General features: G+C 54.5%; 2 protein-coding genes across 13 annotated transcripts in view; both read left to right on the forward strand.

Annotated features, from left to right (window-relative positions):
• The first annotated feature begins 657 nt into the window (after positions 1-657).
• Niban3 (niban apoptosis regulator 3) lies at positions 658-12,115 on the forward strand. Of its 12 annotated transcripts, none has more exons than XR_015639520.1 (15): positions 658-777; positions 1,842-1,972; positions 3,843-3,968; positions 4,191-4,305; positions 5,571-5,738; positions 5,841-5,956; positions 6,029-6,133; positions 6,227-6,389; positions 6,790-7,298; positions 7,392-7,550; positions 8,217-8,333; positions 8,411-8,518; positions 9,117-9,228; positions 10,464-10,547; positions 11,483-11,866. XR_015639520.1 is itself a non-coding variant. In NM_001100908.1 (15 exon segments), coding segments are annotated over 15 exon segments (1,776 nt in total). In that variant the 5' UTR covers positions 721-722; the 3' UTR covers positions 11,509-12,115.
• A 1,199-nt stretch (positions 12,116-13,314) lies between these two features.
• The window catches only part of Colgalt1 (collagen beta(1-O)galactosyltransferase 1), a 12,282-nt gene continuing 10,479 nt past the window's right edge, over positions 13,315-15,117 (forward strand). The window contains 2 exon segments of the mRNA NM_001106067.2: positions 13,315-13,561; positions 14,379-14,489. Coding sequence (NP_001099537.1) covers positions 13,317-13,561; positions 14,379-14,489 — 356 coding nt within the window. The 5' untranslated portion in view covers positions 13,315-13,316.

The following is a 15,117-nucleotide window of genomic DNA, read 5'->3' on the forward strand; positions in this document are numbered from 1 at the left end:
CAGAAGACACAGTGGAAAGTCCTCCTGGGGACTTCTATAAGGGCAGGGGCCACCCACCCAACAGCCAAGACAGAGGCTGAGACACCCCAAGAAGGGAACGTGCTGTGGGCGTGAGGATCCCATGTGAGTGCTGTGTGGAACATCTCTCACCTCCAGCATCCCTGTCTCACAGGGGGGGGGGGGGACGACACTTTACTGCCTTGCCACTGATGCATAGGATCTGCCTCATGCTCCAAGGTGGCTGCTTATACTCCGGCCATCACATTCCAGCCTCTGGGAAGGGAAGAGAAAAAAAAAGTTCCCTTCACACTGATAACCTACTTCTCTGCTCATTCCTTTGTTCAGTCAGCAATCCATTCCTTTGACTTTCAGAGACAAGACTTCATGTATCCCAGGCTGGCCTCCATGGCTTAAACTCCCCATCCCCCTGCCTCAGCTTTCTGAGTGCAGGGATGGCAGAGATGTGCCACCATGCCCATCTGTACCAGGGGGTTGTTTTTTCCCACACTCCCTGGTCTCCCCTGGGGCTGTCCCCATTACCCCAATCAGAAACCACCAGTCTTGGTCCAGCCTGTCCCTAGAGGCCAGCAGGAGGCAGGTGCAGACAGGAGGGGTGGAGGGTGGTACCAGATGGCCACACATACCCTCCTGGCACTTGGGCCACTGAGCTGACACCCAGCATCCTGAGCAGAGGGACCAGGACGGCTCTGAATGGTGGCAGAATGGGAGCACAGCCTTCCTCCCCCCTGAGCAAGAAACAGCAGCAGCAGCTTCGGGGTGAGCAGAGGTCAGGGTCGGGTCACGCTGCCACTGCATGGGAGGCCACACTGGCTGTGCCCCTGGTGCCAATACGGGGTTCATTATTGTGGCTGTCTCTGGTCTCGCCAGGGGTGGGCTAGTGTTGGAAGATTCAGGTTTCTTTGGTTTTTCAAGACAGGGTTTCTCTGTGTAGCCATGGCTGTCCTGGAGCTCCCTCTGTAGACCAGGCTGGCCTCTAACTCAGAGAGATCAAAGGCACACGCCACATTGTGCCTGGCTTCGGAGGATTCCAGATTTAAATGAAATCCAAGTGGCTGAATACAGGGTTGCACACCTGCCATCCCAGCCTGGTCTACAGAGTGAGTTCCAAGACAGCCTGGGCTACACCCAACCCTATCTCAAGACAAAGTAAAATGTGAAGTTTTTGATTCGTTAGTGGAAGCTAGGGCCCACTGAGGGTGGGTATGGGGGCACAGGCAGGTGGAAGGGGCCCCATCTGACCCCAGCTGGTCTTGAGGCTGAGAAGACTGTCTGCATGGACACTGAACTGGACTAAGGCTTAGTTCTCAGTGGGAGAAAAGCCAAGGCCAGGCTGCACTTCAGCTCTTGTCCTGTCCCACACCTGCACCTGGGAGAGTGTCCAGACCAGCAGGACTTGGTGGGTGTTCCCAAGGGAGGTGGCTAGGCCAGGCTGGAGGAGGATGTGGGGTTACCTGTGAGTGTGGGAACAGCATTTGGGAAGGGGAATAGCCTATGCAAAGTCCTGCCTGTGCTGCCAATCACCTCTCCAAGTCCCAGGATTGACTGCTTCCTGCATTTGCTGTGTGCTGCTGGGTGAATAAATTGCCCTCTCTGGGCCTCATTCTCCTGAGGCAGCAATATATTTGGATGAAAGGCCTCTGTGTGTGCACATATGCGTGCCAGTGATTAACATCAGCTGTCCTCTAGACTTCCTTCCACCTTATTCACTGAGGCATGGTCTATACTGGCAACTCACTGGTTCTGGCTACTCCAGCAAGGCGGCCGGCCCCCGGATGGCAGGCAGGTGCCCTGCTCACATTGCTGGTCCCCTCTCTCTACAGGTCAGGTGGATGGCCTGCTGAGGACCTTCCTGCCCTGCTACCGCAGGCAGCTGGCCACAGCTGTACTCAGGCACATCTCCCAGGAGCTGGGGCCTCAGGAGCCAGCCGCATGCCAGCTGTCTCACACCAAAGTGCGTACCACCAAGGAGGAGGCTATCCCGAAGGAACCTGGGGACCCAACTGCAGTTATCTCTCTGTGTTCTCAGTGGTGCTGACATGAGACTGCGGAAGTGGAGTTGGGGAGGGCTGACCACAGGGCCTTTGCACAGATGAACCAGGAAGCTCTGGAGGTGAAGGCAGGCGGAGGAGGACTGGGGAAGTGAATTCCCTGCAGGGGCACAGCATGTACAAAAGTCCTGAGGTTGGCAGCGACAGGCTAGATATGAGGGACTCCCAGTTTGTGTCGTGTGTGACTGCTCCATCTGTTGCAACCCTACCCTGCCAGGGAGACACTCTTCTATGAGACCCCATGTTTTTTGTCCTCTTGTCCCTCTGACCCTGTGCCTATAGGCTCCCTGCTCTTGGCAGCTCAGAGGTTGTTATTGTAGTCTAACAGCCTGGAACTGTAGCTACTAATAGGCGCCCAGTGTTGGCATTCTGTCTAAGCTCCACCCCCACAGTTACCTGGCAACAGCCAGGTATGCTCCGCCCCACAGTTACCTGGCAACAGCCAGGTATGCTCCGCCCCACAGTTACCTGGCAACAGCCAAGTATGCCTGACTCACTATAAAAGGGACATGTACCCTGACCAGCCCATCTGCACTGGCTACCTCTCTTAATAGAAGGACCAGTGCTGGATGAGGCGTCTCTGGCGATGAGGAGTTTGGGGGTTTGGCGCTGTCCTTGGAGCGCGTGATAGGAGGGGTGAAAGTGGGTGCCAGTGCAGGGAGATTGGAGCGTCCTTCAGTTGGCACAGGAGGGGAGGAGTCTGGAGAGGTCGATGGAGGAGGCTCTCCGGTAACCTGGTGAGGAGGAACTGACGCAGCGGCTTGGGTTTTTGGAAGTGTGGAAGCAGGCCTGCGGCAAAGGGGAGGCGGTTCATTAACTGGGTCAAGGGCTGTACTGTCATCTGGTGCCTGTCTCTTAGATAAGAGAGGTTGGGTGGGGCTACAAGAGGAACACAGAGATGGGTTAGAGCGAAGGGAGATGAATGCATGGACTTAAAGAACCTCCTTCCAGGGTTGGGGATTTAGCTCAGCGGTAGAGCGCTTGCCTAGCAAGCGCACTGGGTTCGGTCCCCAGCTCCGGGAAAAAAAAAAAAAAAAAAAAAAAAGAACCTCCTTCCATTTGCCAGACTGCTGGTAGTAAGTATGAAGATCCCATAAAATTGAGGAATTTAGCCATTATGTGGCCATTTTGAACCATTGTCTAATGAGTACTGAGTCCAGACATTATTCCAAAGGTGTTTCAGCTTGATGTCCTTAGGTGAGGCATTAGTGTTAAAGTTTTGAAATTCACCAAAAGACATCCCAATGGGGAATCTGGACGTATGTACGAAGACAACAAATTACCCATTGGGGGAAGCTATTGAGTTATCCAGATGGGCAACCAAGGGCCTCCACCTCTCCCCTGTCTTGGAAGAGTCTTTGACTGATGAGGAAATTCAGGACCGGAAAGATAGGGTGAGTGCCTGAAGGCTACACAGTACAAGTGCTGTTGGAACCCAGGATTTCCCATTGGCTCCTTTCCCTCCCTGTTGAGGGGAGGCTCTGTGGACAGAGGCCCTGCCACTGAGGTCTCCCTGTCCCATGCAGGGCATCACTCATACCTGCTACAGTTTTGTTTTGTTTTGAGATGGAGGTCATGTAACTGAGCTGGTCTTGAATTTGCTGTGTCGCTGAGGCTGACAGGCTCATGCCTCAGCCTTCCTAGTGCGGAGCTAACAGGGTCTGGAGGGCAGCTGCTGCCTTTGAGATTTGGGAGTGTTGCTGGTATGTGACCAAACTGAAGAGTTCGGGCAACCCCAAATCTGCTCCAGCCATAGCCAGCATCCCATTGCAGAAGCTGCCTCGAGTCAGGGAGCACCAAGGACCCTTGACCCTGCTGCAGGGCCAGCCGCCACAATGGCGGCCCATCTTCTGTGTTCTGCGTGGAGATGGACATCTAGAATGGTTCAGTCACAAGGAGGTCAGTGGATAACCAGAGTCCCTGTCCAGAATTCCCCAGTGAGGGGCTGGGGATGTGGCTCAGGGGTGGAACCTTGGGCAATAACAGGCAAGGTCCTGAGTTGCATAGATGGCCTATGGAGGGGTAGGGGAGTGTGTTGTGACCTGTGTGTGTTCTGGCTGACTTGCCTCCTGTGTTGGGGAGTGGTAGCCAGTTCGGTCTCATGTCTTTGTCTGGTCACAGAACTATGAGTCTGGGGGCTGTCCGCTAGGCTCCGCAGCTCTAACCGGGTATACACTGCTCACATCCCAGCGTGAATACCTCTGCCTTTTGGATGACCTCTGCCCCAGCTCCTCTGGTAAGGACTTCTGGGTCCCCTAAGTCATTTCCCTTCTCCCCAGTCCTTAGGCCTTTCTACCATCCCTGTGCACTTCATGAAGCAGCCCTGGGCCTCCACCAGTAGCAATTTCCTACCCACAGTGTGTGTGACTCCCAACATGTCTGCAGGTGCTGCCACCCGTCCCTTGGTGGGTGGCAGAGCTCCTTGAGTGAGCACTTCTGCTTTGGGAAGGAAAAGAAACACACACTGTTCCTGGGAGGAAGTCAGTTCGTGGAGCAAAACGTAAATAGCAAACTATCTAAGGGACAGAGCCAAAGTACTGCTGGCGGTGCACAGGGAGGCAGAGGCAGGGTGAGTTCTAGGCCAGCCTGGTCTGCACAGCGAGCTTTGGCTGCCAAGGTTACATCATGAGACCCCGATCACCTACACGATGGGTCACAACCAGCTGTACCTGCAGTTCCAAGGGATCTGAGGCCACCTTCTGACCTCTGCAGCCACCAGCCATGTCCTTGCTGTATATGACATATATACTGGGAAAACATTCCTACACATGAAATAAAAGTCGGAGCATGCCTTTAACCTCAGCATCCAGAGGCAGAGGCAGGTGAATTTCTGAGTTCGAGGACAGTCTGGTCTACAGAGTGAGTTCCAGGGCAGCCAGGGTTACACAGAGAAACTGTCTCAAGAAAAACAAACCAAACCAACAAAAACAAAATTAAATTAAGGGGGGGGGGCAAGATGACTTGGTGGATTTGAATTTGGTCCTGGCACGCAAATCAGGCTGTTCACAACAGCTCCAGGGATCTGATGCCCCTGACTTCAGGTATCTGCACACGCAGTAACGCTAACACACACACACACACACACACACACACACACACACACACACACCACACGGGGGCAGAGGGAGAGGGGGAACAGGCATACAGGTGATTAAAAATAATTTTAAAACCCATAATATGAAGTGTCAGTGATCCTGCAAGACACTGTGGGAAGCAGTGGGCAGGTTTGGGCCAGCGTACAAGCCCAGCTGGGGTTCTGGGCTTCCAGTTTCTGTCCCTTTTCATCTGCTCCAACAAGATGTAGCCAACAGTCGACCTTGCAAGGTCCACTGGCATTAGGGTTTCTGCTGTGTGTAGTTTTTGAGACAAGATTTTCCAGACTTCCAGACCAGCCTGTAATTCACGATCCGATGACAGGATGCCCTACACCGGACTCTTTCAGGCTGCTGTCCTAAGAGAGTGAACAGGGGCCTGAAGGGCGACCTCTCCTCTTGCTTTCAGGAGACCTTGCCCAGGAGGAGCCGCTGCGGGTGTTGGAGGAGCCAGTGAGCTTCGCGCTCTTCCTCGTGCACCCCTTCCGGGCTCACCTCTGCTTCTGCGCTGGCTCTAGAGGGGCGCAGCGCGCCTGGAGACTAGGCCTGCAGGGTGCCATTCGGTTGAGAGCCACCGGTGAGTCCCGGGAGCAGCGGGGTGCAGGTAGGAGGGGCGGGAGTTAGATGGGTGGAGGTGCGGGGCTCCCTGAGAGCAGCGCGCCATTGATCGCGCCTTCAGTCCTGCAGCGCAGCCGGGCGCCCGCAGCCTGCGCCTTCCTGGACGCCGTGCAGCTCTATCGACGACGCCGGGGCTACGCTGGTGGAGATGACGCGGCACTGGGCTCCGACGCGGAGGTGAGCAGTGTCCCGCAGACCCCGGGCGCGTTCCGCTGTCCGTCACCCAACAGCCCCACGCCTCCCCTGCAGGTGCTGAGCGCCGAGTTGATGCGAGAGCTATTGCCCGCGCTGCGAGCACAGACGCTCCGAGGCCTGCGCGGTGTGGGACGCGCCAGAGCCCGGGCCTGCGCGGAGGTGCGAAGCATGGCGTGGCGAGGGGAGGGAGAGAAAGGGAGGGGATCGCCCTAGGACCCACGCGTTCACCCAAGCTGCCTTCGAACTCTGCAGTTCCTCGACGCCGTGCACGCGGCCGTCCTGTCCTGGGCATCCTCGAGGCTGCGTGCCTTCCAGCCAGAAAAGGACGCACTGCTGGCGGCGCTGGAGAGGATGGTGCGCGCAGACCTTGAGCAGATCCTGCAGCAGCGTGCACTCGGGGCCCGCAGAATAGAAGGTGAGGGGGGCGGGGCGGGAGTGGGGTCTGGGATAAGGGGCGGGGCCACAGGTGAGAGGTGGGGTTGGAAGTCCGGGAGAGTGAGGGCAGGAAGGCTGCCTGGTGAGCAGGATGGGGTCAGGGAGCGCGGGGAGAGGCCTAGGAGTGTTGGGGCAAGAGGCCGAGGGGCGGAGTCATGAATATTAGGGGAGGGGCCTTTCGGGGGCGGGCCTAGAGTTTCCAGAGCTGGACCTGTTAGCAAGGTAGGGTGGCCTGGAGGCAGGATCAGGGCGGAGCTAGCAGGGAGGCAGGCACTTTTGCGGGAGGAGGCGCAGTCTGTTGGCTGTTGGGGGGCGGGGCGTAGTGGGGCGGGGTGGGGCCTGGGATCTAAACTTGGGGAAGTGACAGATGTGGTTTACAGGCACACTGGATACAAGAATCTCTAAGAAGGGTGCGGCGCAAGAGGGCGTGGCCTGGAGCCTGGAGGGACCATTGTGGGCAAAGTAGGGAGGCAGAAGGTAGCTGTGGCCTTGTAGGATCTGCTCTACTGCCCAATTATCAAGACCCGTGTTTGACTCTCCTTACACTTCCTCTGCCTATGCCTTTGGGCCAGGTCTTACTGCTAGCCTCAGTTTCCCGAGCTGTAAAGTAGTATCCAACTGGCCCAGCTGAGGTCTCTGCTCCTATGCATACACTGAGTGTCTGGTGGGGAAATCACCGGCCCCACATCTACTCTTAGCCGAGATCCAGGACACACTAGAGACATGCCTGTGCCAGAAGGTGGACCCGCAACTGCCCCAGCTGACCCTGGTGCTGGTGAGCCTCGTGGAAGCCACGCTCCAAGCTGTTCGGACCCTTCTCATCCGGGGGATGGACCGTCTGTGTCACTACCTTCGCAAGAACCCTTCTGGCACTCAGCTGCGCAGGGAGGTTAGCACGTGGGCCAGCCGTGGCTTGTCCGCTTTGGTCTGTCTGTACTAGAAGCCAAGGATAGTTTCTCATCCGAATGGTATGCACACATAGGTTTATGAATTTGGGGAGATACCCTGGGACCCAGAGCTGATGCAGGTCTGCTACCGGGAGGCAGAGAGGAACCACAATCATCTGACCCAGCTGGCAAAACCCTTTGGCTTCCTGGGGATGCGGAGCCTGGTGTTTGGGGCTCAAGACTTTGCACAACAGGTGAAGAAAGTGAATGGGAAGGGCGCTTTGGGCACACCCCTGGTAGAGAGAGAGATGTGTACATTTATGGAAAAGGAGTGGGCCCAGCTGCTAGGCAGGCAGAGCCTGAAGAGAATGCAGCTCCTGTGAAGGCCAATAGGGGTCTCAGCAAGTGTGTGAGCAAGGACAGGGGCATGGCTGGAGGAAGGTCTGCTGTCAGGAGTTCTGTCTATAAAGGACAGGGGTGGAGGAGGCTGTCCAGATGTGGGTGTGATTGATCAGGCCAATCCTAGCTGTTAAGAGGTGGAGGCAGGATAATCAGGCAGTCAGGGTTGTTCTCAGCTTCATAGTGACTGAGGCCAGTGCAGGTTATGTGAGGTCCTGTCTCAAGAAGAAAGGCATGTTTTGAAGGCTGAGGGGTTGGGCCCTGCCGTGAACTTGGTGCATGAGGGAGGAGCAAACTGAGGTGAACCTCTGAGCCTGGCGGTTTGTACACTGCACAGCAATGCTCCCTCAGGGAGGCTGATCCCTAGCTGGTGCCATCATCCAGACGGAAGGAGACCTTTCCTGAGACTAGTGCCTCAAGACAGGCCTGGACGGGCCAAGGCCAACTGCTGGGAAGGCATCAGGCATTAATGCCTGAGGCCACAGCAGGGGTTCTGGGGTCATCTGGCGCTTCCTTCACAGCTCATGGCGGCTGCAGTTACCACCTTTCTACAGCTGGCCGACCAGTGTCTGACGTCGGCTCTGGATTGCAGCCAGGCAGCTGAGCAGCTGGAGAAAGTCAGGGGCCTTGTGCTGAAGGTGAGGTGTGTGTGCGGAAGGGTCCCCATGGCCAGAGTTATGAGGGCCACTACACAGGCTGCCTGTGACCCCTGCAGAAGTTCACCTCAGACAGTGAGACCACTCGGTGGAGGTTCACCCGGGACTGGCTGTTGGGGATCTTCTGGCCCTTTGTATGGGGCCATCTTGGGATGAGATGTAACTTGGTGAGTGGACACCTGAGACATCTGTCTGGCGGGGACAGAGTGCTCCCCAGGTTGGGTGGGGGGCTCTCTTGGGCTCTTTGCTTTCATGGGAATCTTGGCTTTATCCCCAGGACCTACTAGCCACACTCTCCCAGAGATCTAGCCCAGTACTGCTACACATGCACGAGCTCAGTCCATGGGTCTAAGTTTACATGGGAGAACCACCTGTGCAAAAGTCCTGGGGCAAGACTGGGCCTAGGATGTTAAGGGGCAGAGAGGAGTCAGCTGAGGCTAGAGTTGAGGGAAGAGACAGTGGGAAAGGTGTGGGTGGGAAGGACCCAGCCTTCAGTTTACCTAAAGGTCAGGGTCACCAAGTATAGGTATGTCTCAGGTGCTATTAGAACACTCCAGGGCTACAACTGTAGCATTTGGGAGGCAGGATGGATGTGTGGGCCTTAATCCATTTCTGATACTGTGACACATGCTATGGCCTGTGGGATTATGGGGGAGCAAGTCCATGTTGCAGAGAGGGGAACAAGCCAGAGGACACAGCAGATCAAGCCAGGGCTGGGGGAGCCCAGGCCTGCATCTAGCCATGCTCCTAACTATATGGTCCTAGGAAACGCCTGAGGCAGATGGGGACATCCTGGCCGTGGGCTGCCAGGTTCTGACCACCGAGGGTGTCTACAGGGATGTCATCCAGGGCCTCTTGCTGCAGAGGATTGACAGAGGTGAGCTCCCCACTGTGGCTCAGGGGAGCCTGCTGCCCCTGCCTGGGCACACTGAGCCTTGTTCAGTCTCTGTCTATTCCTGTGTGTGCTGGCACAGGTCTCTCAGGTAGGGTGGACTACATTGGGGCTCCACGAAGGGGAGGCACTAGGGTGAGATATTCAGGCTTAAGGTGAAGTTCTCAGGAAGATGAGAGAGGCAGTTGTCAATAGACATGTTTTCATTCAACTCCCAGAGAGTGGTTGGTTTAGAATGCCAACCAAGAGCTCTGGAAGCTTACAAAGGCTGTCTTTGACAATGGTAGAGGGAGAAGACCCAGGGGACTAGAGGAGAGGCAGGGACAGAGATGGTGGCACCATGGGAACCAGGGAACGGGAGGAGGCTGAGTCTATGATGTACGGGCCAAATCAAAAAAAAAAAAAAAATGGAGCTGAGGTGGTTGGCAGAAGCCTGCCATCTAAGCAATCCTTCTTGCCTCAGACTGCTGGGTTCCTGAGTCCACAAGTACAAGTTTGTTTGTTTCTTTATTTTAATGATTTCTTTTTCTTTTTTTGTGCATTGATGTTTTACCTGCATGTGTGTCTGTGTGAAGGTTTCCCTGTCCCCTGGAACTGGAATCACAGACAGTTGTGAACTGCCATGTGGGTGCTAAGAATTGAAACTGAGTCATTCAGAAGAGTGACCAGTGCTCTAAATCGCTGAGCCATCTTCTTTGAGAGTATAAGTTGGGGTTGGGGATTTAGCTCAGTGGTAGTGCGCTTACCTAGCAAGTGCAAGGCCCTGGGTTCAGTCCCCAGCTCCGGGGGAAAAAAAAAAAAAAAAAAAAGAAAAGAAAAGAGAGTATAAGGGTTTTTTTTTTGTTGTTGTTGTTCTTTTTTTCGGAGCTGGGGATCGAACCCAGGGCCTTGCGCTTCCTAGGCAAGCGCTCTACCACTGAGCTAAATCCCCAACCCCGAGAGTATAAGTTTTAAATGGCTCCAAGCTAAGTCCAGAAATGGTGACCTGGATGAGCTTCTGACCCTAATGCTCGTGTCCATCCTTAGATGAAATCCAGTTGCCATTGATTTGTGATGTCTGTACAGAGCAGCAATGTTGGGTAGGGCTGCCAGTCTTGTGGCTAGGTGGAGTGCAGGTATTGACTAGCAATGTCTGTCCTTGGTGAAACATTGAAAGAGGTTTCTGAGAGCCAAAAGCTGGGCTTCCTCAGCTAGGTGCAGGGATTTATCTCTTATTCTAGAATTGGAAAAGGTTCTTGGTGCCGGTGACAGAGCCCGTGCCCCAGCTGACTGCTCAGTAGCCCAGTGGGACCAGGAAGGAGCAGGTGAGCACCTCACAGGTTCTGGGTTGTGACAAGGAATGGCTGTGGTTATGCAGGGTGCTTAAGAGTATGGCAAGGGCGGAGTGGATGGAAAAGAACAGACTTTATCTCCTATCATGGCTGGGCTGGCCAGCATCATGGTGAACAGGCAGAGAAGCCACAGGTTCTGACACACATTGGTGGAGATGGTGTTAGGTTTAGGCCCCAGTTTCTGCAGCCTACACACAGTGTGGTGGATGTCTTGGCTATTACTTTCTGCTAACAATATTGGGAGGGGGATGGTGATGGTGGCTTGCTGTCAGCAAAGGCACTCGGAGGCAAGATAACTTGGGCTCACTTGTTACATAGCCATTGCTGACTCAGATACTCTGACCTTGATGTGGACCTAGTCAGTATTCACATGAAGTCACATGAGGGGAAGGAGCCATCGAAAGACCCTTGGCGGGGTTGGGAATTTAGCTCAGTGGTAGAGCACTTGCCTAGGAAGCACAAGGCCCTGGGATCGGTCCCCAGCTCCGAAAAAAAGAACCAAAAAAAAAAAAAAAAAAGAAAGAAAGAAAAAAGAAAAAAGAAAGACCCTTGGCATGGGAAGAGCTTTACGTACCCTCCACCCACCATGCATACCAAGGGGTGGGTCTGAGTCTATCCCTTCCAGGTGCATTCAGCACTATGGATAAATTCCCATGGGGATCTCAGGCTGTGAAGAGGTAGGCTGGCATTTTTGTAGGGATCTCTAGAGTATTCCCCAATTGTGATCCATTGGGCCAGTCCACAGTGTTGCACAACACAGCCATTGGTTTCTCTTGATTTTCGAGCCCTGTCCACTTTCCCGCCTCGTTACCTGTGTATCCTCCAGGCCCCGTACCCAGCTTGTGACATGTGACATTCTTGTGCCTGTTAAGATGGGGAACACCCAAGTGACAGTTGCCATTTCACAGATGAGGAAGCTGAGGCTCAGATCTGAGAGAGACTCTGCAGGCCAAATGCAGCCACTCTGTACAACATGGCTTCCAAGAACATTCCAGAGCTGAGTTTTAATCCATCAACACCCATCCTGGCGGACAATGGATGAAGACCAGGAGTGGCTTCTCTGGGCCAAGCACATGCATGCTTCTCTTCTGGCAGTCATGTATCCAACAACGAATCATTGATGGAATATTCCTGCTAAAATTTGTACACTCGACTTCTGAGCTAGCCTGGGCTACTGTAATAAGACACTGTCTCTAAATAACAACCCCAAACCCCTGTTAATATGATACATGTATCTCTTTAATGTCATTTTAATTCTTATTTAATTTTTTCTTAAAAATCTGTTTCTTAAAGTTTCTTTTTTAACTTTGTTTACTTTGTATGTGTGTGTACACACACATGCTTGGGCCTGTGGAGGTCAGAGGACAGTTTACAGGAGTTGGATTTTCTCTTTCCATCTAGTGGGTCTTGAGGCTCAAACTCAGGTCATCAAGCTTGGCGGCAAGCACCTTTACCCGCTAAGTCATCTCGCTGGCCCCTGTTTTTACATTTATCAATCGCTTGATTAAAAACTGCTTGAATGACTAAATTGAACTTTAAAATGCCCAGGGCTGTGAGCTTGATTTGCCAGAGCCTTGCAATGATTTCTGGTCCACAGGCCCTGGGATCCGCTGTCCTGCCTTCCGGGCCAGCACTGACAAATGACAAATGCTCCCTCACCCTGGCTCACGTGTCACCACCTCCCCAGCTGCTACCGGATGGTTCCAGGAGCTTTCCCTGACACTACCTTCTGGGCCAGGAGGAAGCAGAGAGGGGGTGTGCACAGGGTGGCGGGGAGGAAGCGGGGTAGGGTGGGGGAGGGGGCGGGGAGGTGTGTGTGTGTGGGACAATGACCCAAGCAGTCCAGCTGTGTCAGTCTCACCCCTTATTCCCACCACTCCGTACCTACCATCCCTCCCACCCCACCCCCACCCCAGCCCCCGCCTCAGCACTAGAACATTTTAATTTAAGTTATACATCTTGCATCTCTGGCTGCAGCCGACGTCCACCGTGACCCAGGCTACAAAGCAGACGCTAATTCTGGAATCAGGGCATGCAAGAATGTGACCTACTGCCTTCTTTGAGAACACTTGTTGCCTGCCAGAGTCAAGGAAGCACCCGCTGCTGTTTTAGTTTACTTCCGTGGTGTGAGATTTCATGAAGTCCACACTATGATCTTTTAGCTTTTTTTTTTTTTTTTTTTTTCTGAGCTGGGGACCGAACCCAGGGCCTTGCGCTTGCTAGGCAAGCGCTCTACCACTGAGCTAAATCCCCAACCCCTAGCTTTTTTTTTTTTTTAATGACAAATTTCAAACATGCGCTCAAACTGACAGCCGTATATATGCCCCAACATCGACCAAGTTAGCTTGCCTTGCTACCCCTCATAATGAGTACTTTTTTCCAGAAATACCCAAACATACAGCATGAGTTTAGAGGGCTCCAAAACAGGTAACACTCCTAGGGCGCGGTCACAGAACGAATCTGTGCCTTTAAGGTGTGAGCCAGGGCGGGGCTTCCGGAACCGCCCAGAAGTGACGCGATGTAACGGGATCATTGCGGTCGGCGGAAAGCAGTGGTAACTTTTAAAGGTATGGCCTTGTCACGCCCTCTCCCGGACGACTCTCGGTGCAGCCCGCGGGCCACTTTCCTTTAAGGAGCGTGTCAGGGGTGGGACCTGAATGTACCCCTCCCTCCGCCCGACTCCTTTAAGGCGCAGCCCTCGTCTGCCGGCAGAAAAGCGGCTTAAAGGCGACGCGTGGCGCGATGGCGGCGTTGCCCTGCTGGTCGCGCGGGCTGCTGTTGCTGCCGCTGCTCCTCCTGTTGCTGCTTCTGGGCGGTCCGCGCGGCGCTGATGGCTACTTCCCAGAGGAGCGCTGGAGCCCTGAGTCCCCGCTACAGGCGCCTCGCGTGCTCATAGCGCTGCTGGCGCGGAACGCCGCACCCGCGTTGCCGGCCACGCTGGGCGCCCTGGAACGGCTGCGCCACCCACGGGAGCGCACGGCGCTGTGGTGAGCTGCGGGCCTTGGCGCTGGCCACGGGAACTAGGCTAAACTCAAGCTCGTAACCGAGGGACACGGTTATGCACTTGGTGGGCTCGGCTGTTCACTGCAGAGACTCAGTTATGCTTCCGGGAAACTCGGTCTTCTACCTGGGGACCTGAGCTGTGTCCCGAGGATCTGATTACGCACTTGAGGGGACTGGGCTCTGTACCCATAGTACTCGGCCTCGTCCCCACTGCGGCTTGGGACCCCGAGCTACTACTGCCTCCTCCCCCCAAGTATATAGGAATCTGTTCTGGGTTGCTGCCAGCCCACACAGCGAGCTGCCACCCTAGGACTCCTGACCCCTCAGAATGGGCCAGGCTGGTGCTTCCAGACCCTTATAGAGAACTCCGCAGCTTCCAGATGAGACTCTGGAGGCTCGGGCCGCATTCCACATTAACAAAGTCAATGAAGTTATCTTTGTGACTTGGGTCTCACACAAGTGTGCTTTCCAAACAAGCAGGTTCTGTTCAGCCTGTGTACTAGTGAGTTGGGTGTCCTCTACTGCCCTGTCTGTCACCGACAGATGGGCAATGAATAGGCTTGGAGTGTAGCGAGTTTTTTTTTTTTTTTTTGTTGTTGTTTTTTTGTTTTTTTTTGGTTCTTTTTCTTTGGAGCTGGGGACCGAACCCAGGGCTTTGCGCTTCCTAGGCAAGCGCTCTACCACTGAGCTAAATCCCCAACCCCGGAGTGTAGCGAGTTTTATCCAAGGCCTTATAGCTGTTGGGTCTGAGCTAGGATGGGAAACCCCCCAGTGCCATCATCTTGTCCTGTCTGCTCACAGGGTGGCCACAGATCATAATACTGACAACACTTCAGCCATACTTCGAGAGTGGCTGGTGGCAGTGAAGGGTTTATACCACTCTGTGGAGTGGCGGCCGGCAGAGGAACCCAGGTGAGCCTCAAGCCTGGACTGGAGAACCCAAGCTAGTGTGCCCCGCCCGCTCCCACCATCGACTTCACCATCAGGTCCGGATCCTCCCAGCAGACCTCTGTCCCCATTGTTCTTCACTCCATTGTCTAACATTGGACACAGCTGCCACACCTTTGTGGCTGAATTCCTTTGTGTCTGCTGGCCACCTATGCTGTATTCCTGGCCTAGGGTCTTGCCTGCATCCACTCTCCTGCTTAACTTCATGATAAGCCTGCCTCATTGTGTAGTATAGTGTAGTAGAAGGAGCGGTCTTCCCTGCACTACCAGATCAGACTCAGAGCCTGTATCCTGTAACGTGTGTGGGTGCTCATGCTCCTGTGCTCAGAAGCACCGGGGTAGCCCCAGGCTCTCCCCAGCCATGCGGGCTCTCTGTCCCCAGCTATGCAGAATTTGGCCCTTAGCTTGCCAGTAGCTTTTGTGCCCCTGGACCCTTGCACCCTGTGCCCCGAGTCCCCATGTTCTACAAGGAGGCCTTCAGATCCACTTGCCTGCCTCCTCCTCTGTGAAGCCCTCTATGATCCCCCTGCAGCTATGCTGTCTGGGCCCCCACGGCGCCCCATGATGTCCACACCACAGTTGTTCTTTTGCA

This window comes from Rattus norvegicus, chromosome 16, assembly GCF_021556685.1.
Source record: "Rattus norvegicus strain SHRSP/BbbUtx chromosome 16, alternate assembly SHRSP_T2T, whole genome shotgun sequence".
Taxonomy (NCBI): domain Eukaryota; kingdom Metazoa; phylum Chordata; class Mammalia; order Rodentia; family Muridae; genus Rattus; species Rattus norvegicus.

What these genes read in the sequence shown, in the direction of transcription:
- Niban3 (XM_087588948.1), top strand. Translation starts at nt 3,314, where the DNA reads ATGGGGAATCTGGACGTATGTACGAAGACAACAAATTACCCATTGGGG. An exon ending in CATTCGGTTGAGAGCCACCG is followed by an intron (nt 5,739 to 5,840) that starts GTGAGTCCCGGG and finishes TCGCGCCTTCAG; the next exon opens with TCCTGCAGCGCAGCCGGGCG. An exon ending in TTGGGATGAGATGTAACTTG is followed by an intron (nt 8,519 to 9,116) that starts GTGAGTGGACAC and finishes ATATGGTCCTAG; the next exon opens with GAAACGCCTGAGGCAGATGG.